Genomic DNA, 21,761 nt, shown 5'->3' on the forward strand with positions numbered 1-21,761 from the left:
ATTTACCACTGTCTCTATCTCTCTAATGTCTTCTTCCATATCTTTCCCACTATTAGCCACAATATCGGTGTCGCATTATCAAAGCTTTGACACACCCTACACAAACTGGACAAAACACTAAACTTAACTAAAAGCCAAAAGCAAATAAACTAACGCATAAAGCACTAACTAAAGCCACTTGTTTAAAGCCCTCAGCACCTGTCAGTACTCGTAATTCTGTTTTGCTTAATCCAATGAAAAGGGCTCACTCTCGAGTGGCCAATCACCAACCAAAACACCACACTGCAAGCCACAAATGGTAGAAAACCAAAAAACTATAAACCGAATACCTAAAAAAACCTTTGTAAATTATACAAGAAACCAAAAATACAAAATACGAATACCTGCAAATTGAGCTTAGCAGCAAGTATTTAAGCAATGTAAAATGCATTAAAGCAAGACTACAGTATGTACCACACTAGAAACACCACCAAAAAAAACATCACTCACCACTGGTAAGAATGCAAAATAAACTTGAGTTGAGATTGAGATTGAGTTGCGTTTGGCATTTTGGTTTCAGCTTGCCATCTTCTTTTTCTACCTTAATTAGCGTCATACACCTGGAATTCTTGATTCCAGCTAGCTGCATGCAAGCCACTTAATTAACGCCCACTTTTACACACAATTACTTAGTAGCATATCCGTCTGTACATGTATATATAATATATATAGTATAAAATGTACTCGCATGCATGTTAGCGAGCTGCGAAAAAGCCGAAATCTCATTACACACTCAGCCAGGCTCACGTACTTTCTTGATAATCCACTGGAGGTTGTGTCCCAGGAAACATGGGAAAAACTTGGGCTGGGGCTTATTTAAGCTTATTGATGCTGTTTTCACAAAGAAAAAAAAGTTGCCAAAAAATATATATGTGTCAGCGAACAAAAGCCAAGCAAATTTGCGTTTAAAATGCAAAGCTCAGAGGGGAAAACCCTCTTATTACCTGTTGGCTTTTTCGCAACAGTTCGCCGCCCTCATAAACCCTTCAACGCTCCGTCGAGATAGCTCAGCCTTGAAATTAACTTTGCAAAGGCGAAATATGAAAACTCACCGAGATAGAACCCAAAAAAAACGCGATAACATAACAAAGCTAAAATACGTATTTCCCAGAGCCACAAACAAGCCGTTAAATATGAAAATAAGCAGCGTCTGGAAAAAGTTCTTCATATATAAATGTGTTATCCATATATATATATATATATATATATATATGCTGTAAACGGAATTGACAGCTCCATTCTCACTGGGGAACCTGGCTGCCACTGCCAAGTAGATGTCCCTATTATTGTCCTTGCTCAGCAAAAAGTTGGCTGTCTCTGCCAATATGTTTTCTCGTTTTCCCATCCTTTCGATTCAATTTTCTTTGCTCGACAGTTATTATTAAGCCGCTTAGCGAATGCCTTGCCTTCCGTTTCCGTTTTGCCTTTTACGCACTTTCATATCCGCTGGGCTCACACATACACAAAAAATATTTTTAAAAAAATAAAAAAAAAGACAATATAAACGCAGCTGTCGCCAAGTTTATTTGACTTTTATTTTATTTTTGGCTGGTGCACGAAAAATATTTGAACTTTCGCCATAATCCTTTTCCCCCATCAAATTTGTACTTCGTGCTGTGCGCCCAATTGATTGAATGATTGATTGACTGATTGGCAAGGCCGATGGGGGAAAACTCAGTGCCGGGAGCCTTGTCATTGGTCAAAAAGTTTTAATGAAGCAAATCTGTCATATAATTATGCATATCACGTCTGCCGAAAGTTTTGTGAACCAGAAAGTTAATTTCATAAAAAATCGTATAGAAAGGCAGAACTTTATTTTATTTAAAAAGTCATATATATTACATTATTTTTGCATTATTAAACTCCTGACTTTATATTCAGATGGTAAAATGAGTACTAGAATGCCGCAAACTATAGAGATTTCCTTTGTGTAGAAAGTAAATTTAAGTAAAAGGAATTGCTTACCTATTAGTAAAAGAATGAGGAGATTAAAGGTGACATAGCAGATTTTCGAAAGGGTTAAACCCACATACAAATTGATTACTAGAACGCCTGCACGTCCCATCATGCTGATAAGAGCAAAGGCCTTTCCCCTGGAAAAACAAAACTTTAAGGGAACAATATACATTAAAAGATATCATAGAACTTTACCTGAGGTGAGTGGGAACGAGATCTATGAGCAGGGAACTCGCCAACCTGAGGCTACACAGGGGCGGATCGATTATGGCGAAAAAGCCAAGCAGTATCAGGTCAGAATGATTCGTAAAGTTCAAGGACACACATCCAGCAATGGCAATAAGGATATAAATGATTATAACCACTCGACGTTTGAGACGTATCAAGAGAATGCTCGTGAGTATAAAGATCCCAAGCACAACGAAACCATGGGTAATTGGAGCAATCATTTTATCATAGCCCAGTTCACACTGTGAGGAGAAATGGGTAAAAGAGATACCGATCGCAACATCAAAACCTACCTCTAGAACTTGCGGAAGATCGTCTTTTATGAGATTACAAACCGACTTCTGCTCCTCCACCTGATTAGCAAGAACTCTGATCCGCAGCATCCAAGTGGGCAAGGAAAACCCCCTTGTAAAATGAATAGTAAATTAGAATAATAGAGTTATATTATTGTTGAATAAAATCTTTAACTCACATTCCACTCAGGGTAAAAAAGATGTAGAAGAAAATACATATGAACTTCAAATGCTTGGTCATCAGAGTCTTGGTATCGTGACATCGGTCTGTATTCATTAGCCTTTTTAAAATAAGAAAATAAGATTATCATGGGAACTGGATCAAATCAAATCCTTACGAGTCGCGCAGGCGAGGCTGTGTGAGCGAGTCCACTCCCAAACTTTCCAAGGTCACCCCCTTGCCCCTGTTCATCCGGCAGACCTGCTCCATGACCTTCATTGCCTTTTCCTGATTGCCAACCGACAGGTAGTACTTGGGACTCTCGGGCAGGAGAACCATCAAGAGCAATCCGATGATTCCAGGGATCTGGTTGCAAATGAGCAGGATGCGCCATCCACGAATGGGTTTCATTTTCAGCGGCAACAGGACACCGGCCAGCGCTAAGGAAAAGGGGAAATCTGCACATCTGAAGGGGGTAGTGAATCGATTCTTACACGGCACATATATCAGACTCAGACCGATGGCATAGCTCATAATGTTCTGCACTTTGGGGCGCAGGGAAACCTTTGTAAACTCACTCAAGTAGGTCATGATACAAACCACATTTCCGGAGATACTTAGCAATGAAAAAAAAAAACAAAATATATATATAAAAAAAGAAATAAACATAAAAATGAGATTAGACCTCTCTACTTACAAAAAGCCCGCCAAAGTTCGAAAGGCCCAAAAGGACCAGAACTCCGGCATGCAAGCCGACAACAAGGACAAAAAGTTTGCGGTCAGGCCCGCCAATACGAGCACTTTCCGCCTTCCATACTGATCCGATATTTCGCCCCATAAATAGCAGGATATCATCTGGGAGCCAAAGTTTCCGGACACCAGCCAGACCACTCGGTGATTGGCGATATCCAGCTCACAACTGGCCCCGGCAATCACTACCGCAAAGCCCAGTTGCTCGTTGCTTACCCACATTTGAATGATAAGGCAGGCCAACAAAATAATGTACTGCATCTTGCCGAAACCTGAGAACCACAGACCACAAAGATCAGGCAACAGGATTATCCGCTTAGGCGCACGACTTACCAAGCTTATTAAACACTTCATCTATGTCATTCATTGACATCATAAATATTTATGTGTAAATATAAAATAATATAAAATTTAGTCGACTGAAAAACAAATACGAATTGCTTAGAAAGCTACCAAAAAATGAAAATTTGTATTAATATATATACGGAGAACACACATGAATTTAAATGAAACATAAATATGGATTGCTGGGAAAACTCGAAATTACCGTAAGGTAATAAATTATTATGTATCAGGGTATTCCTACCACCAGAAGTTAAATGATCAACTTCATTGAGGTAACAAAGATGTTCTTTATTAGTGATATTACAAGAACACATGTAAGTTGTAATGCAGAGTCTCGAAAATGGTATCAATAACTCTAATGGTCAGAGGTTCCAGACTTGAGTAGTTTAAGATAACTTTTTCAGAAACCTGTGGATCAAAGATTAAAAGAAGTCAATGGGAAGTAATTTTTCTTACCTCGCCGATTGCATGTCTGCTTTACAGCATCACTCACAAATTTGGTTAAGATTGTAAAACGTAACACTTGCCAGCATTTATTTAGGTAGAAAGATGGCCAAAATGAAGCTAACTGAAAAAGTGTAGTAGTTTAGTAGGATGAACCCTAAACACTGATGTTAAGCTCGCTACTTACCCACCAGATAGGCGTTGAAGAAGTTGAGGGTGAGGTCGCAGGAGACCCTGATCAGCAGTCCAACTATGGTGCTGCCCACAACGGCTCCCAATCGCGCCAACGAGCGGACCAGACACAGAGCCTTGCCTCGCAGATGGATGGGTAGGGCGTCAATCAGCACAGAGGAGGCCAGAGGGATCAGGACACCCGGCATCACCATCATGCCGGTGAAGGAGATCAGCACCAATGTCGCCTGACTGACGCCGTTTAGCGCGAGCCCGAAGACAAAGGCTACACCGATGTGCAACGCAATGACGTACTTCCGCAGCAGAAAGCGGACCAAAACCGCGGACAATGTATAACAACCAAAGTAGGCTAGGCCGTAATAGATGGGATCGATCAAATTGGTCATCACGTCGTTACACCGGAAAGGCTCCGCTGACGACGTGCCGTTGACATTCCACTTTGGGTTTTTAAACACTGGGTTATTTCGCACGAGGTCACAAAGCCGGTGGCTGCCCGAGTTGTCCATGTTGCGGATAGCCGGAAACCAGATGCCCAGGCCAATAGAGCTATGTAAGAATTAATGAGATATAATGGCGTGAATCAGTACAACCATACAAGTAAATGATTTAAAATTGTTAAACGAACAAATATAAATGAAACATAAATGATGTTTCTTTAAAACATATGCCTAAAAACTACTCACGTGAAGAACAGCCCAAAAATAAGCAACAGACATATAATAGTGGTGCCGACATAAGGCCTCTGGAAAAGCCGCATGGAGTCGAACCACATTCTCTTCAAGAAGCCCCCCTCCTCGGAAATCGACGTTCGGTCGTCTGGAGAGATACCCGATATGTCAAGGTCCTCCCACTTCTTGCGGTTCATCCGGCATACCCATTGGATGGCATTCAAGGCCTTATCCTCGCGATTCACAGAGATGTAGTAGTAGGGCGTTTCCGGCACTAGACTGATCCCCAGGAGAGCTAGCCAGCCGGGTAGCTGGACGACTATCATGAGGAAGCGCCAGGGGCGCATATCGTAGTCGCTGCTAATGGTCACGCTGAAGTCGTCGTGAAGTATGCCCATGGCCATCAGGGGGCAGAAGATGAGGGCAGCGCTTACGGATTGGCCGCAAAGGGCGACCACGGTGGGTCGCCACTTGGGTGCATGGAATTCAATTAGGAAGCCCACCTGCAAGGAAGCAACGCCGGAGAGGCTGTTGGCGATATTGGGCAAGGTTAACAGAGCTCAAGAAAGACATCAAAAACTACCCACAATACTCCCACTATAATCCGCATCATCGACAGCGAATAGACCTCCGGCATTAAAGCCGAGAGGGTCGAGAAGCCCAGGGCTCCCAGCAATGCCAAACGGATAATACACTTCCGGCCGTAAGTGTCCGCCAAGAAGCCTATAAACAGACCGGACGCAACCATGCCACCCAGCAAAGAGCTGGCCATAAGGGTCTTCTCCTCCTTGGTGGTGGCGAACTCACAAGATGTCAGCACCACCACATAGGACACACTCATGGACTCGCAAACGGAGTACATGTAGATGAAGAAGCTCACGACGAAGATAATCACCTGACCACAGCCATAACCTGGTGGAGATCGGGGCAATGTTATACACACTTTCAATGACACACGTATATACTTACCGATGGTCGTCAGGGCGGTGTCCAAATCCATTGCCGGCATCTTGAACACGTGTTTCACTAACTTTGCAAAACGAACAATTTACATTAACTAATTTGTAACATACTTTAAACAATCAGTCTTTCCAATTTTGAAGTATAAAGAAAGGTATAAGTTATAAGTAGTTGTCAGAGTTGAGGTGTACCTAGATACTTCTACCTAGGTACATACCTTGATACGTACCTTGGTACAATGTTTTGATACCTTTATACTTTACAAAGGTAAAAAATGTGAGGCTTCCTTAAACCTCACCTAGGTAAAGCATTTTTTGTCTATTTGGGTACTTGGGTACTAAAGTTTTTAAATTTATGTTTGTTTTCAAATTAACTTGACACCACTAAATTAAATTTTGTTTTATTTTCGCAAATATGCAATAAAAAATCACAATTTCAATGAAACTTGAAGAAGTGATAAGATGTTTATTCTTACAAGTTTTTAACAACCAAACTTAATCGCCAGATCGTATACACAAATCAAAATTCATGTACAACTTGGTAAAGAACAAACTGACCTGAATGATAATAAAATTTAAAAACAAAATGGATTAAAAACTGTGTTTTTAACAATTTTGGTACCTTTTAGCTTACCCAGATACTTGACAAATTGTGTACCTGTTACCTTACCTAGGACTTTATTTTTTCAAATACCTTGTACCTTGTAGCCTTAAAAAACGTATGGTAATTTGATGTTGATCTTTTTGAAACCCCAATTTTTATAACATAAAAACACATAGTTACGTATAAATAGAAAGGTATCAATTCCAGTAGTCGCCTGTAGATGAATGGTAGTTTTCCCATATCTGCCAGTAATACTTGATACCTTGCGTTGAGTTCGAAAGCGTTCAAAGAAGTTGAGTGAGGAAATGTCCCTAACGTGTGATTCTCACCCAAAACAGGTTCCAGTCGCGTTGGATTGCCGAGCGGACCGAACAGCCGCAAGAGTTCCGTCTTGGATTTGTCGCAGCAGCAGCAGCAGCAGTTGCAGCAGCTCCAGCAGTTGCAGTTGCAGCAACAGCAACAGCAGTACCTGCAGCAGCATCTGCCCATGGGCATGGCCAATGCCGACACCAGTCCGCCCTCCGAGGACGAGGACAGGCGGTACAGGCCGCGCTGGAAGGGATCGGGAAGCCAACTGCCGCCGCAGAGTCCCAAGCAGGCTCTATCCCGTCTCAAACAGGCCGCCTCCGTGTCGAATGTGGCCCAGGATTCCGGTCGTCAGGCGGGGGGTCAGCTGATGGCCACCAACCCACAACTGCAGCAGCAGCAGCGGAAGAGCAGCATGTTCCAGTTGGGCGACAGCCAGACTCCAAGTCCAACGAGCACCACCACCACCACCACCACCACTTTGCAGAGGAAGGGCAGCATGTATGTGGCCAAGGTCACGGAAACCCCACCTCTGGGCACGCCCACCCGGAAGGGAAGTGTTTACCAGAGGAGCGGAGTGGGTTTGGGTGTGGACAACGCCGGCGGAGACAGTCCGCAGCGGAAACAGAGCGTGGTGAAAACCTTGAGCGGCAGCTATGTCAACATGCCCGCCTTGACGGGTGGTGAGTCCAGCTATGGACTCAAACTGGGCCCCTCGCAGATCCATCCCAAGGGCTACAGGCTGACCACCGCGCGGTACGGCGAACTCAAGATGGGATTCGTCAAGATCAAGGGCAATGTGGAGGTGGAGGTAAGTAGTTGGCCATACTTTAAAAATAAATAGGGATTCGTCAGTTTCTCAGTTTGGATTGAAAAAATATAATAAATATAAATATATAAATAAATGGAGGCAATACTAAAAAATGTGGAGAACAGATTAATAAAGAATTATACCATAAACCATACAAATTTGTAACTTTTGTGTCTGCTTTAAAATATAATTTAATAGTTTTAAGCACATATTTATAAATAATTAAAACATAAACTTTCATTTGAGATATTTTAGAAAGATTCCAAAAATTTATCTGGAATAGAAACCCAGTATTTAATGCAAATAAGTAAAGAACTAATCATGCAAGCTTTAATGGTATATTATTTAAAAAAGGTTATTTAAAGGTCAAGGCTAAGTTTTGAACAAAAGGTCTGCAGCCAATCACCATTTTCAGTCCTTAATTTTTCTTACAATGAAAATATTAGTAAATAGATTGGTAACTTAAGAAGGCTTAAAAGGACTTAACAACAAAACTGGCAATGTCAAATCTTTTGTGCCTGCTTTTAAATGCATTTTTTAAAAATAAATGGTGGACTTGACATAAGCAAGGTATCGAAATGGGAATCCGGCTGTTATGAGCAGTGGCTTTCTGGCTAAGGGACTACCCAGAACATGCCATCATATAATACATCCATATTTTATTGCCTCCTTTACTGCACCTCGTTTTCAGCTAATCTGCGCCCGTAATATTGTCAACGAGGACTGCGAAACTCCGCCGGATACGTACGTGAAGTGTTACATCAAGGACGGCGACCGACTGCGCCACAAGAAGAAGACGCGTGTGGTGCGCCATGCGGCGGAGCCTCACTACCGCCAGACCATTAAATACCAGGTGAGTAAAAATGGCCCATTGTTGTGCCGCCCGGCAGGTGGCGACGATGATGATGATGATGGTGGGAATGACGATGATACTATGAAACCATGATGCTGACCATGGCCACGTCAGGATGTTATTACCTGCCGCCTGCATTGTAATGCGATTAATGGCTGCTGGTGCTGGCCCGCATCGACGAGGCCAATTTCAGCGCCCAGCGGGTAGCTGACTGCTGGCCCAGACTTAACCCTCTGTATGCCAATATCCCGTTTATTAAAAAAAAATATATATAAATAAAATAATTATATAATTAATATCAGGGTAGCCACAGAAACTACGAGACATTTTAAATCCCTTCTGCACCAAGCAGTAGTAGTACCACCGCAAAACATATAATTTTAAATATAAATTAATCAAAGCAAACTCAAACTAAACCCCAGAAAACTTAAATTATTATTAAACAAAATTCAATTTTAATAAGTTTAAATTTAAAGATTAAAAATTTTAATTCACAATTTGCGATCTAAAAATTTGATTATCGGTTCACGTAATTTTATAGATGGCAAATATATATGTTTATTTTAAATCTAAAATATTGATTGATGGTTTAACAAATCTAATTAAAAATAAATAATTTTTGGATCCCTTTCGGACCAAGCCCGTTTAGTATCACCGAGATTTACAAATTCGATAGATTTATAAATAATTATAAATTTTTTTTATACAAATATCTTTTCAAAACACTAAAATTACTAAAATTATCAAAAAATCCTTTTTTTGTTGGAAAACATATTTAGATTTATTTTAAAATTTTTTTTTACCTTCTGTTTGCCAAATATTTTATAAAATGTTTTGAGTTTTAAGTTTTAAGTTTTTATTAGTCATCGTAAGATATCAAACCCGTTGGCATAGAGAGGGTTAACTTGTCGCAGATGGATGCGCCCCGTTGGGCACGCTTCATAATTTTATTGTTGGCCATGTAATTACCCAAGCGAACGGCGAATAACGATAGCGATAGCGATAACGAATTTCCCATGCAAATGCAGAGCTCGGATGTCTTTGGCCGGAACATCGTGATCATGGTGTGGCAGCGGTGCGTGGGCTTCGAGCACAACCAGGGATTGGGCGGCACGGAGGTGAACCTGGACAAGGTGAGCATCGGGCAGCCCATCAACGGCTGGTATCCCCTCTTCCCGATGCACAGCTACGGCGGCTCCGACTCGGACAACTCTCCCTGACCGAACAACCAGGAAGTCATGCCAATTCACAGGCAGTGCCGGATTTGGAATTCCCAGGAACTGGAGATACAGCCACTGCAAGCTCAATTTGTTAGCGCCTAAGATGTGGAAACCATACCACACCATTTATATATATATTGTTATCCCGAGATACTCTCTGTATGTATTAGTTTTTAGTTAAATGAGCTTGAATCGGTCGGGTTATGTTACACTACTAAATATATAACTTATAAATTCGTGGTGAGAGAGCTTTGTAAGTAAGGTACACAGGTAAGGCAGCACTAAAAACGGGGAATACCAAATTCAGACAGCACAATAATTGAGGAATCGGAGTACCACAAAAGCATATATATATACAGTACACACGCTAATATATTTTTCGCTTGTTGTGTTTGTGAAAGTTTAATGTTGTTCGCATTTGAATGGCAATAAAGTTTAAAGAGTGGATAGGAATGGAAACTAAACGAAACTGGCACCAAAACAATAATGTTGAAATTTCGAGGCAACGAAGAGAGGGATTTAAAGCGCTTGCTAGCTAAAAAAGAAAGACATATTATCCGAATAAGTGTTAAATAAATGTTGCGCAAAATAAAAACAAAACCAAATAGGATAGCCCCAACTATCTGTACAGCTGAGAACCCCGCAAAAGGTTTCAACTGCTTCTCAAACACGAAATCTGAATGTCAAAAACTGAAGGTCCTATAATTCTGAAACTCTAACAATCTAATTATCTAAAAATTTGAATAAAAAAGTAATAATACATTTAAACATCCTAAAAATCTAAAGCCCTAACAATCTAACTGAATTGAACCCAAAATTTATAACTCTGAAAATCGAACGAAAGAAAGACAATGTTTAACCCAAAATTTAAAAAATCTGAAAATCTAGTTTATATTGACAATCTTAATGGGTGTGTGCTACTGTGTGGACGTGAGAATTGAGTGCGATTAAAGCGTGATTAAGACGAATTTACTGTAGTCATTTTCTTCCTATTTTTCCCATTTCCCTCCCGCTTTTCAAAACTCTCCAAGACGCTTTCAGCAGCCACACAAAATCAGGACAATCTCGTGTATGAAAACAGTGAAAAATTTACATTTTCGGAACTTGTGTATAAATCTAATATCTAATATCTTATATACTATATCAAAGTTCAGCCTAACGACTAGGAGTTTCAAACTAAAGTTACAAACACATATAGATTTATTTATACAACGCTTACACTTGAGTCGTATTAACTAGAGTATTTAAGCTGCAGAGAGATTGTGGAACTTTTACTGTCCTAAAAATACTTTTACCACAACAAAAAAAGTCCTTAAGCTCGAAACCATTTCTTGTGTGGAAACTTAACGACTCTTTAACCGCAACAGCAACTATACTCTATATAGTATCTTTTTCAAGGGTAGCTGCGGGCTTTTCTTATTGTTAGATGTTGCTTTAAAAAAAAAGAGAAAACCCAAAGAGAAATTACTTAGTACCAGATAATCCATTGTTGTATCTTGTAAGTACTTGGTAGTTGTCAAGGTAGTCAGGGTAAAAGTGGAACACACAAAGATATTCCTGTTTCCTCGGTTGGCTAATTACACTCTTCACAATCTGGCTGTTGTTTTATATACCTAGTTGGGTAACGAAAACTATAATGGTTGTGCTATCTCAAAATTAAAAACTTACTCACTAATGTTTAACGCGTTGATGGAGCTACATTATATATCTATATCTTCTTAGGTACTTTTGGTCTTTTCTACTTAACTCTAATACCACGACTACTATTACCTATTGTATTTGTACTTGGCCGAGAGTTGGGTATCGAGTACTTTGAATACTGTAAAAATAACACCATATCAGCGTGTAGCGTTGGCCAGAAATCTGGGGAGGATTGCGCTTTAAAAGTGCCGAGTGGGCTGTAGCAAGGCTTATAAGAACACAAATCTACTGTTTGTTAAAATATTAATTAGCCATTACCTGCGTACACTATGTAAAACAATATACACTGATGTGAACTATATGAATATGAACGTACATATTATATATATTATATATTAATATATTTAAAATAACTGTAGAAAAACCAAAAGAGACCCACATTATATGTATATCAAATTGAGTTTCAATAAACATCAAATATTTATTTGGAATTGTCTGGTTTTTTGGGTGGGTTAAGGTTGGAAATGTTTTACAATTTCTCCAAACTTTATTCATTTTTAAAAACATTTAAATAATATCTGAAAATTGGCAAACTCATTATTCTCGTATAGAAATTGACTTTTAAACCTCTATCATTTATTAATGTACTCCTTAAGTTCAAAATCTTTAAAAATAATTGAGAATTTTGTAAATTTAAATTTATGTGTTAAAGCACTTTACTAACAAGTAGAAAATTTTATACAGTTTTCAACTTCTTTATTTATTAATTACAGAAACAAAAGTGTTCCAAACAAGTTGTTAAATTAAAAAATATATAAGACAGCATTTTAAGTGGGTAAAAAACAAAACCTACAACTAACTTAGAAAATGTTTTACAGTTTTGGCAAATCGTATTCATTTTTACAACGTTTTAAGAAAAATTAAACAATTTAAAAGTTGCTCCAGCGATTGACATTTAAATATTCTAAAAAAAATCAGAAAATCAAACAGTTCTACATTTTTCTGGCTTTGACAATTAAGCTTCGATGATTTATGAATGTATACCTTAGTTAAGCTTTCTTTAGAAAATAAAGAGAAAAAAGTGTATTAAAAATGTTTGAGATTTGAATATACACCAGTTTCAGTAAGAATCTAGTAGGTATAAAAATCATAATCAACATACCTAATTGACTGGTCTTAGTTTCTAAATTTTCCTATGTTGCTGGGAGTGGAATTTCCCGGAGGAACGGTTCCCACAACGGCGCCTCCGTTGTTCAGTAGCGCTGTGAGTGTGGCATGCGAGGAACTGAGCGTGGAACTGGCCGCCAGCTTATTCTTCAGCGGCGTTGTGGTGCTGCCCACCACCTGACCCTGCAAACAAGGAGTGGGCGACGCAGCTGGCAGTTCCTTTAACACTATTTCCTCAGCCGGTGGCGTAGCTATCTGTTGTTGCTGCTGCTGCTGCTGCTGCTGCTGTTGCTGAGCTGAAGCGCCCTGAAGCAAAGCATTCCGCAGATGACTATTGTTGGCATTACCCGATTGCTGCTGCTGCTGCTGCTGCTGCTGGCTGGGCATAATATACGAGTTGGTTATGAGCCCGCGACTCTTGATATTCAGATCCACGAAGAACAGCCGCATCTTGTGTATCATGGCATCGGTGACACTAAACGTAAGCATCATGCTGAGATCAATGTTGGTTTTGTGGCGATACAGCTCGTGGGTTTGCTGCAGCCGACAAACTTCATCGTAGATGAGAAACAAGAACCGCGAGCTGCGATTCTCGGCGGGAATAATTCCGCGAGTGGCCAGCCATTCCCGGTCCTCCCCATCCGGCAGATATCGTATCAATTCCGGATGCTTGCTGGCCAAACGCTCCTTGCCGTCGGTGCCAAAGCCAAAGGCCAGGTTGGCCTGCACATCCAGCACGAACTTGGTGCTGGTCGAGATCTGTGCAGTGTTCCAGAATATCTGGCGGCGCACAGGCGTGGGCAGAGTGCCACCCACCAGCGGTGTAACCGTGGAGCGGTGCTGCTGCTGCTGTTGCTGCTGCTGCTGATTTTGTGCCTGATTTGGTTCCTGCTGCTGCTGCAGCGGCTGAACAGTTTGCAACTCCGGCTGTTGTTGAATTGGCAAAATCTGAGCAGCAGGTTGTTGATTCTGAGTTGGCAACTGGTTGACTGTGGTCGCTGTGCATGGCATCGGTTTGCTGGCCACTGCAATCACTTTGTTGTTTGTGTTAATCTCCTGCTTAGCTGTGCGTTTGAGGCACAAACGCTGCTGCTCTGTAACTCCACCAGCAGGCACCAAACGATGCTGGCGCACAAAGTTCGTGTACTGAGCCTTGGCGTTCTCCAGCAAAGCACACGAGGACATCTTTTGCAAGGTTTCCTCATTCACTGAATGCTGACCGAGATTCTCCTTGATGTTGCCAAAGGCGGGCTTAAAGTAGTTCTAGTTTAAATGAGAATATCGAATAATATATAAAAAAATATACAGTTTAAAAAGCAGACTTTAACCCACTTGCATATAACGTTTGATTATCTCATTGACCTCCGCATCGAAGGCTTGCTGCACACTTATCCTCAGAAGTTCAAGAGCTCTCATGGCGGACTCGGCACTGCCGCCACTTTCCATGTTGTGTGAGCCTCCAAGTCGCTGGCGAATGCGTTGCAACATGTTTTCCGCCATTTCAGGAGTGGTTACATACTTCTGAAAGGCAACAAATTAGTTACACACATGGATAAATAAACTAATTAAACAACCTGTGAGGTTTCCGCATCCGAGGATGTGGACTCGCCTAAAAGCGACAAGGTAATGGTGTTGGATTCTGCAGCCGCCGCATCCTTCTCCGCCTGCTTTCTCACTTGCTCCACTGGACTGGCCACGCGCGTGTCCATCGAATGGGTGGTTTGATTGGAGCAGTCGGAGTCATCTGAGGAGGAGTTGGCTGCCTGCAGTTGCATGCCTGGAGAGGAACGCTGCTGCTGCTGCTGCGTTTCGTTTGCTAATGTGGTGTTGCTGCTGTTTAGGGAACCCCCCATATCGGTGGGTATTTTCCAACTTCGCTGAATTACCATTTCGAAGAATTTTAATTAAGTTTTGTTTGCTGCTTATAAGTCTGGCCGCAATCTGGGCTGGTTTTCCTGGGCGCGAGCTGAGGCCGTTTTGTCCAGGGCCGCGTTTTCACGGCGCCTGCGCCGGAAAAGCCTCCCCATTTCCCAGTCCACTTGGCCTAGCAGACATCAGCTGTTGGCGGCTCGGCACAGTCCATGTCTAATTCCCCCAGCTCCAGACGCCGCTGCTGATCGAGGACTCCTTTCAGGCTGGCAAACTCATCGCTTTCGGCTTGCTCCTCCTCTGCCTCCATTTTATTGCTTTGCTGCTCCCTGACTTTGCCTGCCCTTTTCTGCTCCTTAAATTGTTTTCTTTGCTCTTCCAGCCTGCGGTCAAACTCATCCATGTAGTGCAAAGCCTGACCAGGCTGATAATCCTCTGGTGCTGTGTAACTAGAACTTACAGGCCATCCCAGCACATCCTGCATCATAAAGGGGAATAGCCAGCAAACCAAAGGTGTGACCCGGCACACATAGCTAGCCTCTTTGTGGTAGAAGAGGAAACCATCCAAGGGTGGCTTGTTATCCGGGAAAATGGGATACTTCTGCAGGACCTGCTCCACAGCAGAGGTGTCCTCGAAGTCATAGTGATCGAGGAGTACAAATGCCTTCTCATTGTGCTCGTCAAGCCGGGCAAAATCATTCTCCTCGAAGCGAGCACGCAGCCAATAGAAACGAAAGGAGGCCTCGCAATCCTGCAGATTCTGCTGGCCAAAGGAGATGGCATCCAGGACATAGAAGGTGTCCGCATCCTCCACATAGACGCAGTCCAGGATTGTTTGACTCTTTTGGAGCTGCCAATCGCCGGGCAAAGAAGATCGAAACTCCATAAACATCCAGCCGGATTTGGAATACACTTTTGTGATCCCCTTGGCGGCCACCACGAGGCATCTTTTGCCCACGGGACAGGGAACGAGGAGCCATTGCTCACCGAGATCCTCGGGCTTGTGGCGCAACCACTCGGAAAGCTGTGGTCTCCAGGGGATTCCCTTTTGGTGGTGGCCACCACGTTTCCTGTTCCTCTTCTTGGCCTGTGTTTTCCCACCATCGGTTTTTTTCAGTGGCCGGCCATCATCCTGCTCCTGCTGGCGTCGCAGCTTCTGTTGGTTAAGAAGATCCTTTTGCCGCTGCTTTTGCTGCTCACCCACGTCCAGGCCCTTTTTGTACAGGTCCTGAAAGCTCGAATTCATGATGAAGCAAATTGCAAGATATTATTCGCAAGGTACTAGTGTTGGAAAGGGTCGGAAACCGGCTAGCGATGGAACTCGAGATAGTGATGGGAGAGTGTCGTGAGCTGCGTATCATTTAACATATACAAAACACATTTTAATAAATACATATTTTAAAATTAGGTATTGGAACGTTTAATTACACAGGAAAGCGTTATACGAATAATCTATATACATGGCCAATTTTTTTTTAATTAGCTAAAAAGTATTGTTTGGATTTAAATAACTATTTTCTGTAATACAACATGCCTTATTTCATAAAATTATATTTCAGTTTTGAATTTAACTTTATTTTTTCATAGCGCAACAAGTATATTTACTAATAAATTATATATGCACTAGTGACTAGTCATATGACTCTAGATTTTGTTCAGTGCATTGAAATTTCAATCAAGCAGAATTTTCCGGTATTTTTCCCTTACCAACTGCGGTCACTCTGACCATTTGCGTTTATTGTTTTGCACGTTATTTACCGGCGTTTTTAATAAGATACTACTAAATTAAGCAAAAAACTAAATGAAGAGATGAATAAAGCTTCGCGACTTTTTTGCCCGGCTCTAATTACACCCAAAAATGCGGTGGTCAAGCAAACGGAGCAACTGTCTCGCAGCCAAAAGGTAAAATTCCAGGTGTTACGAAATAAGTTATTTTACCACTGCCCAATTTTATAAATATTCCAGCTCCTGACTGAATTAGGATTGGTAAAATCGGGCAGTAATGGCACCTATCAGATAATGCCCATGGCTCAAAGGTCGGTGGACAAGCTCGTTGACCTCGTTCAAAGCAACATGCAACTGGCTGGAGGTCAGAAGATCACCCTGCCCATTTTAACGCCCACAAATCTTTGGAAAAAGACAGGACGACTCGATGGGGACATCTCGGAGTTCTACATGGTGCGGGATCGCAGTGGCAAACAGTTCCTCATGAGTCCAGTGAGTGAGTGGCTGGATGATCCCATTTTCGGTTCAAATTTTGACCTTTCTCTTCATGTTTAGACCCACGAGGAGGCAGTGACTGCCATGCTGGCCACCACATCACCCATTTCCTATCGACAGCTGCCCTTGAGGCTCTACCAAATCGGTCCCAAGTTTCGGGATGAGCTGAAAACACGATTTGGCTTGATGCGTGCCAAGGAATTCCTCATGAAGGACATGTACTCCTTTGATGTCTCCGAGGAAAAGGCTGGGGAAACATATGCCATAGTTAGTGCTGCCTATGATAGACTGTTTAAGCAGCTCGAGGTTCCCTTTGTCAAAGGTATGTCTATAATAAGTGGGGGTAACCCTTTAAAGTTTGTAATAAACAAAAATAATCTTCAAATATTTCTAGTAAATGCTGCCACGGGAATGATGGGTGGCAGTGTGTCCCACGAGTATCACTACATTTCGCCCGTGGGCGAGGACACTCTGCTGCAGTGCAGCTCCTGCGGCTTTGCTGGCAACTCTGAAGTCCTGGATGTGAAACCGGAGTCACCAGTTTCCTGTCCAAGTTGCAAAGGCTCAGATTTAAAGGAAGTACGAGGAGTTGAGGTGGCGCACACTTTCGTGTTGGGAGACAAGTATTCTAAGCCCTTGGGCGCCACCTTTCTGAACACCTCTGGCAAGCCACAATCCCTTGTTATGGGCTGCTATGGCATAGGCATCACCAGGGTTATAGCTGCTGCTCTGGAGGTGCTCTCCTCGGAACAAGAACTCTATTGGCCATGCCTCCTAGCGCCCTACGATGTGTGTTTAATAGGACCCAAGCAGGGCAGCAAAGAGCAGTCCGCAGCGGAGTTGATAGAAAACGAGCTTCTCTCAAAAGTAGGAAAACTTTGTGGCCACCAGGAGCTGCTGCATGACGATCGCAAGGAACTGACCATAGGCAAACGTTTGCTGGAGGCCAAGCGTTTGGGTCATCCACTCACCATTGTAGTGGGGGCAAAGGCTGCTCAACAGGACTCCCCCCTGCTGGAAGTGCATCTCAGTAAGGGTGAAAAACTTGAACTGGACATTAATGAAGCTTTGAAACTGGTCGCCGAACATAGCCAGCACAAAAAGAATCTACTAAATTGTAGTTTTCTACAAGATAAAGAAGAATATATAAGTCAATCAGCTGGCCAACAACATTAGCTTGAACTTGACATTAATGATGCTAGTGGTGGCACCAAAAGAACATACTAAATGGTAGTTTTCACCAAGACAAAGAAGAAAGTATAAGCTTTAGCTTTATGTAATAAAGTTAACATTAACACTATAGACGACTAATGTGTATTAGACATTGATGAAGCCCCCAAACCCATGGGCGCCACAAAAAGAACCTACTAAAGACAAAAAGAAAGTAAAAGTATTTAAGTTGGCCATCAGCTTTAGCTTTATGCAATAAAGTCAACAATAACACAAAACATTTCACAACCGCGCATCCAGGCATCTGATTAAAGCCAAATCAGGTCCGAGCTGCTCCTCCACCACATACATTTCATCGACTAGTGATCCGCATAGTCGGGTTCGGGGATCTGCGGATAGATCTGCACCTGCAGTTGCGGCTTGCGTGGCGGCGGTGGAGGTTTGGTCACCATGCTGGTGTAAGACCAAGGCATCTGGTTGCGCAGCTCCTCGCTGACACGTGGATTAACTGGAGCGGGATACATCTCGCTGTAGCGATTGTTGAGTGGCGAGGTCACGGCCAATTGTTGGACAGCCGGCGAAGGAGCTCGTGGCGTTGGTGGCTCCGATGGCGGATAGTTGAGGCGATCCGGATGAGCCTCGGTGTGGCGATAGGTATTGATATCGGGCTGCGGGGAGACCACATCCCTTTGCTGCGACCCTTGCGGTGGCAGCACCATCACCGGCGACTGCAAAGTGGTGCGATCTCCGGGAGAATACTGCTGCGCACTCTGCTCCGTGGGAATGAAAATGGGCAGCGGCTTGGGGCGAATCTGCTCCGGATACTGAGGGCTGTCCAGCGGAGCCGAGGGCTCGATGGCCTCCACGAGAGTGGCCTCCACCACCGGTTGCACCAAAGCAGGCACAGGTTGTGGCGTCGCTTGGCGAGTGGGAGCCTGACTCCTGCTCACAGCGGACTTGGCCGCATTCTGCTGAGCCATTATGCCCGACAGGGACAGACAGAAACTAGCTCCAATGATGTTCAGCAGCCAGATGATACCCACTCGGGTGGTCAATAACAGCAACACAAGCGAAGGCGTCGAAAAGTAGACACCGAAAGGCTCCATCAAGACCCAAATTGCATTGGTAGGGTCATACGTTATTCCGATGTAATCAAACGCGTCTTGCATGGACTAAAAAAAGTAAGAACTATAGTTTATACATCATGGAAAAGCACTGATTTTCCCACCATAGTATGGCTTAAGTCGAGTCCATGATACACTGAGGCCACCACATCGAGGATAGAGCCTGCGAGAACGGACAGAAACCAGGGCCAATAGATTGCGCCCGAGATCAGCTTGGTGGTGCGATTGCACAAGGTGGCTGCAATGTGTTTTCAGTTAATATCCAAATTTAAGACAAATATCCTTTTTTAAGACACTTACTTATGATCAATACAGAAGTGGCTACCCAAAGGCCACTAACCACCGCATAGGTTATCATGAAAATGAATTCCCTGTTGGTCACGGCATATGACTTTTTCCAATCGATGGACAAATCAACATGCACATCGTTTACCTTCAGCACCGGATCACCACATTCCTTTTCTGTTAGGAAAATGTTTATTATGTTATTTAAAGTTTGTAATGCTTCTTTATAAAAGGTAAATTTTGTAATCTAAGGTTTTTTTTGTTTTAGTTTCTTACTTTAAGAACTACTTTAGAATTAAGCATCTAGTTTCGGTTAATGTTCAATTTAAAAGTTTTAAATTTGAAATGTGTAACTAAATTTGTTTGATGGAGAATTTTTGTTAATTTTGTTGTCTTTACTTTTGTTATAAATAAAAAGAATTTGTTTTATTATAAATAATATTTTAAGATTTCACTTTAAATATTAGTACAGTTTTAAATTTTATTTGTACTCCCTTGTTTTTTTAATGGTTACTACATATTTTCTCACTTATGTCGATTTTACTCTTGATATAAGAACTAGAACTGGGATTTTGAATTTTCGCTTTAAATTAGGCTACTTATTATTATCTATAGTATAACAGAAGATAATACATTATGCCAATTTTGATCCTGTTTAAAAATTAGAATTTGGTTTTTTAACATTCATAGTTCTGTTAATACTACTCTTTGAGATTTTACTTTTGATTATGTATGTAATTAGGTATTTCAAGTCAACATAATCCAAATGGCACAGGTCAAACCGAAACTAATTTCTTGATGACCTTGAATTTTATCATACTTTGGCACCTTAGAAACTAAACCAATGCTACTCACCTGTAAAATAAATCAGTTCCATAGCATACTTGAAGGGATTTTCGCTGAAGTCAGTAACCCCATCCGGACATTCCCGGAAGGTGATGCCCCAGATAGACAAGCCCAAATACACGACTCCCTGGGCCTAGATAACATGTTAATGATTATTAAATACAGTGACTAACCCCGGAATAATCTTTATGGTACTTACGAGTATGACAATCGCCATGAAGAGTATGAAGCACTTGGAAAAGCCAGTGCCCAAGCCCGCCATCTTGATGATATGGTGTTCCTTCGGCGGGGATATTTGGAATTCCGGCTAATTTGTTGGGGGTTGTGCAACCTGTGATCGCTGGGCCAGCCAATTGCCTGCTCGATAAGACAGCGCACACTTTGGGGCTATAAATTCAATTTGAAATTACAATTCGGCGAGAGATATCTAATCAGCTTGATTAGTTTTTCTGGGGGATTTTGCATATATAATCAGGATAGCTCAATCATTTGTGGGCTATTTTCTTGGCGCTTCACTTGAGGACAATTGTCTTAACTCCTCGATTGGATGAATCAGCGGAGGAAATTACACTGTCGACACTTCAATAAAGTATACGCAGTGTTGGCCATAAACAACAGAAACACAATCACCAATTGTTATCTCACCGATGGAACTCAATTCGCGGTTTATTCGAAGTTCGAAATTATGGAAGGCGAAACGCATTCGCCGGATGCCTCCTTTGGACTGAGCTCTACCATCGAATGGCCACCCAAAACGCTCCACACTTCGCTCTCTTTTTTGTTTTTCATAGCGATAAGATAAACCTAATGAAATTTTAAGGGTTACACCTGCTATCAAATACCAGTTGCACAATAAGCATAAGTGCAAATATTTTGCTGATTTTGTAATACAAATTGAATGCCTTATCAACGAGAGCGTTTTTCAGCTTTATCATTGGGACAACATAGATATAGAACGATACATATGAGCAAATATAGGCGAACCTGCCCCCAGGTGGAAAATAAATAAATAAAAGTACACGACAGTTAGCAGGAACTAAATTTAAACTCACAGCTGATGTGCGAGTTTATCAGAACGCAATGTGACTTGACTGACTTATCAATTATCTCGCTCACGTTGCGTATACTCAATATTTGGACTCTCAGCTATTTCAACTCGTGTACTCAAAGCTATCATCTTTATAAGTTGTAAGTGATTGAGTGTGGGTACAGGGGATTTCTTTATCGCTGCTGATTCATAACACACCCATGAAAGCACCTAAAAATGTTTACAAGCCACGGTAATTGTTTTTTGTACATTCTGCCACTGATTAATACAAAATTACCCCCCAAACTTAATTCACACCTTAAAATATTATTGATCCAACTACTATATATTTATGACTTCTAGGGTGTAACTGAAATAGCCATAAACTTTTGTTTATCAAATTGAAAATTACGTGCTCGAAAGAGGTGGCTAAAAATTATAAATAAAAGTATGCAAAAGTTTAGATTTACTTTCACGACCACAACTGAGCTTTGTGTTACTTAAATATTTAATCAGTTTTATTTTAGAAGTCTAAAAAAACCAAAGACTAATAAAAACCTTTTCCGCTTTCTTCATAAATGGCC

At 41.8% G+C, this 21,761-nt stretch overlaps 7 protein-coding genes across 11 annotated transcripts in view; 2 read left to right on the forward strand and 5 right to left on the reverse strand.

Moving 5' to 3' along the window:
• The window catches only part of LOC108145902 (regulating synaptic membrane exocytosis protein 1), a 71,387-nt gene extending 59,478 nt beyond the window's left edge, over positions 1-11,909 (forward strand). The window contains 3 exon segments of the mRNA XM_017271555.2: positions 6,977-7,755; positions 8,447-8,608; positions 9,637-11,909. Coding sequence (XP_017127044.2) covers positions 6,977-7,755; positions 8,447-8,608; positions 9,637-9,828 — 1,133 coding nt within the window. The 3' untranslated portion in view covers positions 9,829-11,909.
• LOC108145904 (putative transporter SVOPL) lies at positions 1,837-3,944 on the reverse strand. Of its 2 annotated transcripts, XM_041708462.1 has the most exons (9): positions 3,760-3,944; positions 3,374-3,698; positions 3,171-3,292; positions 2,855-3,116; positions 2,696-2,797; positions 2,517-2,628; positions 2,191-2,465; positions 2,005-2,132; positions 1,837-1,950 (listed from the first exon to the last, which is right to left on the reverse strand). In XM_041708462.1, exons 1-9 carry the CDS (start codon positions 3,800-3,802, stop codon positions 1,883-1,885), a joined length of 1,437 nt encoding a protein of 478 aa, XP_041564396.1. In that variant the 5' UTR covers positions 3,803-3,944; the 3' UTR covers positions 1,837-1,882. The 2 variants fall into 2 exon arrangements, with proteins under 2 accessions (XP_041564396.1, XP_017127053.1); XM_017271564.2 differs by having other exon boundaries at positions 1,837-2,132.
• Positions 4,039-6,180, reverse strand: LOC108145906 (solute carrier family 22 member 1). Its single transcript, XM_041708463.1, has 6 exons — positions 6,045-6,180; positions 5,663-5,987; positions 5,091-5,603; positions 4,403-4,953; positions 4,228-4,339; positions 4,039-4,179 (listed from the first exon to the last, which is right to left on the reverse strand). Exons 1-5 carry the CDS (start codon positions 6,082-6,084, stop codon positions 4,305-4,307), a joined length of 1,464 nt encoding a protein of 487 aa, XP_041564397.1. The 5' UTR covers positions 6,085-6,180; the 3' UTR covers positions 4,039-4,179; positions 4,228-4,304.
• Positions 11,910-11,925: 16 nt separating the features above from the next.
• LOC108145903 (ras-interacting protein RIP3) lies at positions 11,926-14,530 on the reverse strand. The gene is made up of 3 exons (XM_017271556.2): positions 14,211-14,530; positions 13,969-14,157; positions 11,926-13,899 (listed from the first exon to the last, which is right to left on the reverse strand). Exons 1-3 carry the CDS (start codon positions 14,523-14,525, stop codon positions 12,646-12,648), a joined length of 1,758 nt encoding a protein of 585 aa, XP_017127045.1. The 5' UTR covers positions 14,526-14,530; the 3' UTR covers positions 11,926-12,645.
• A 137-nt stretch (positions 14,531-14,667) lies between these two features.
• On the reverse strand, positions 14,668-15,784 carry LOC108145907 (snurportin-1). Its single transcript, XM_017271567.2, has one exon. The coding sequence runs from the start codon at positions 15,749-15,751 to the stop codon at positions 14,681-14,683; it is 1,071 nt and encodes a 356-aa protein (XP_017127056.1). The 5' UTR covers positions 15,752-15,784; the 3' UTR covers positions 14,668-14,680.
• Positions 15,785-16,233: 449 nt separating this feature from the next.
• LOC108146364 (probable proline--tRNA ligase, mitochondrial) lies at positions 16,234-18,027 on the forward strand. Of its 3 annotated transcripts, XM_017272345.2 has the most exons (4): positions 16,234-16,407; positions 16,471-16,722; positions 16,786-17,047; positions 17,120-18,027. In XM_017272345.2, the coding sequence occupies exons 1-4, from the start codon at positions 16,315-16,317 to the stop codon at positions 17,899-17,901; spliced, it is 1,389 nt and encodes a 462-aa protein (XP_017127834.1). In that variant the 5' UTR covers positions 16,234-16,314; the 3' UTR covers positions 17,902-18,027. The 3 variants fall into 3 exon arrangements, with proteins under 3 accessions (XP_017127834.1, XP_017127836.1, XP_017127835.1); XM_017272347.2 differs by lacking the exon at positions 17,120-18,027 and having other exon boundaries at positions 16,471-16,726; positions 16,786-17,006; XM_017272346.2 differs by lacking the exon at positions 16,234-16,407 and having other exon boundaries at positions 16,627-16,726.
• A 91-nt stretch (positions 18,028-18,118) lies between these two features.
• Positions 18,119-20,899, reverse strand: LOC108146365. 2 transcript variants are annotated; one of them, XM_017272348.2, is made up of 6 exons: positions 20,796-20,899; positions 20,350-20,537; positions 20,160-20,283; positions 19,320-19,481; positions 19,124-19,257; positions 18,119-19,067 (listed from the first exon to the last, which is right to left on the reverse strand). In XM_017272348.2, the coding sequence occupies exons 2-6, from the start codon at positions 20,410-20,412 to the stop codon at positions 18,255-18,257; spliced, it is 1,296 nt and encodes a 431-aa protein (XP_017127837.1). In that variant the 5' UTR covers positions 20,413-20,537; positions 20,796-20,899; the 3' UTR covers positions 18,119-18,254. The 2 variants fall into 2 exon arrangements, with proteins under 2 accessions (XP_017127837.1, XP_017127839.1); XM_017272350.2 differs by having other exon boundaries at positions 20,350-20,507; positions 20,796-20,851.
• Positions 20,900-21,761: the final 862 nt, after the last annotated feature.

This window comes from Drosophila elegans, unplaced genomic scaffold, assembly GCF_018152505.1.
Source record: "Drosophila elegans isolate 14027-0461.03 unplaced genomic scaffold, ASM1815250v1 contig_208, whole genome shotgun sequence".
Lineage (NCBI taxonomy): Eukaryota > Metazoa > Arthropoda > Insecta > Diptera > Drosophilidae > Drosophila > Drosophila elegans.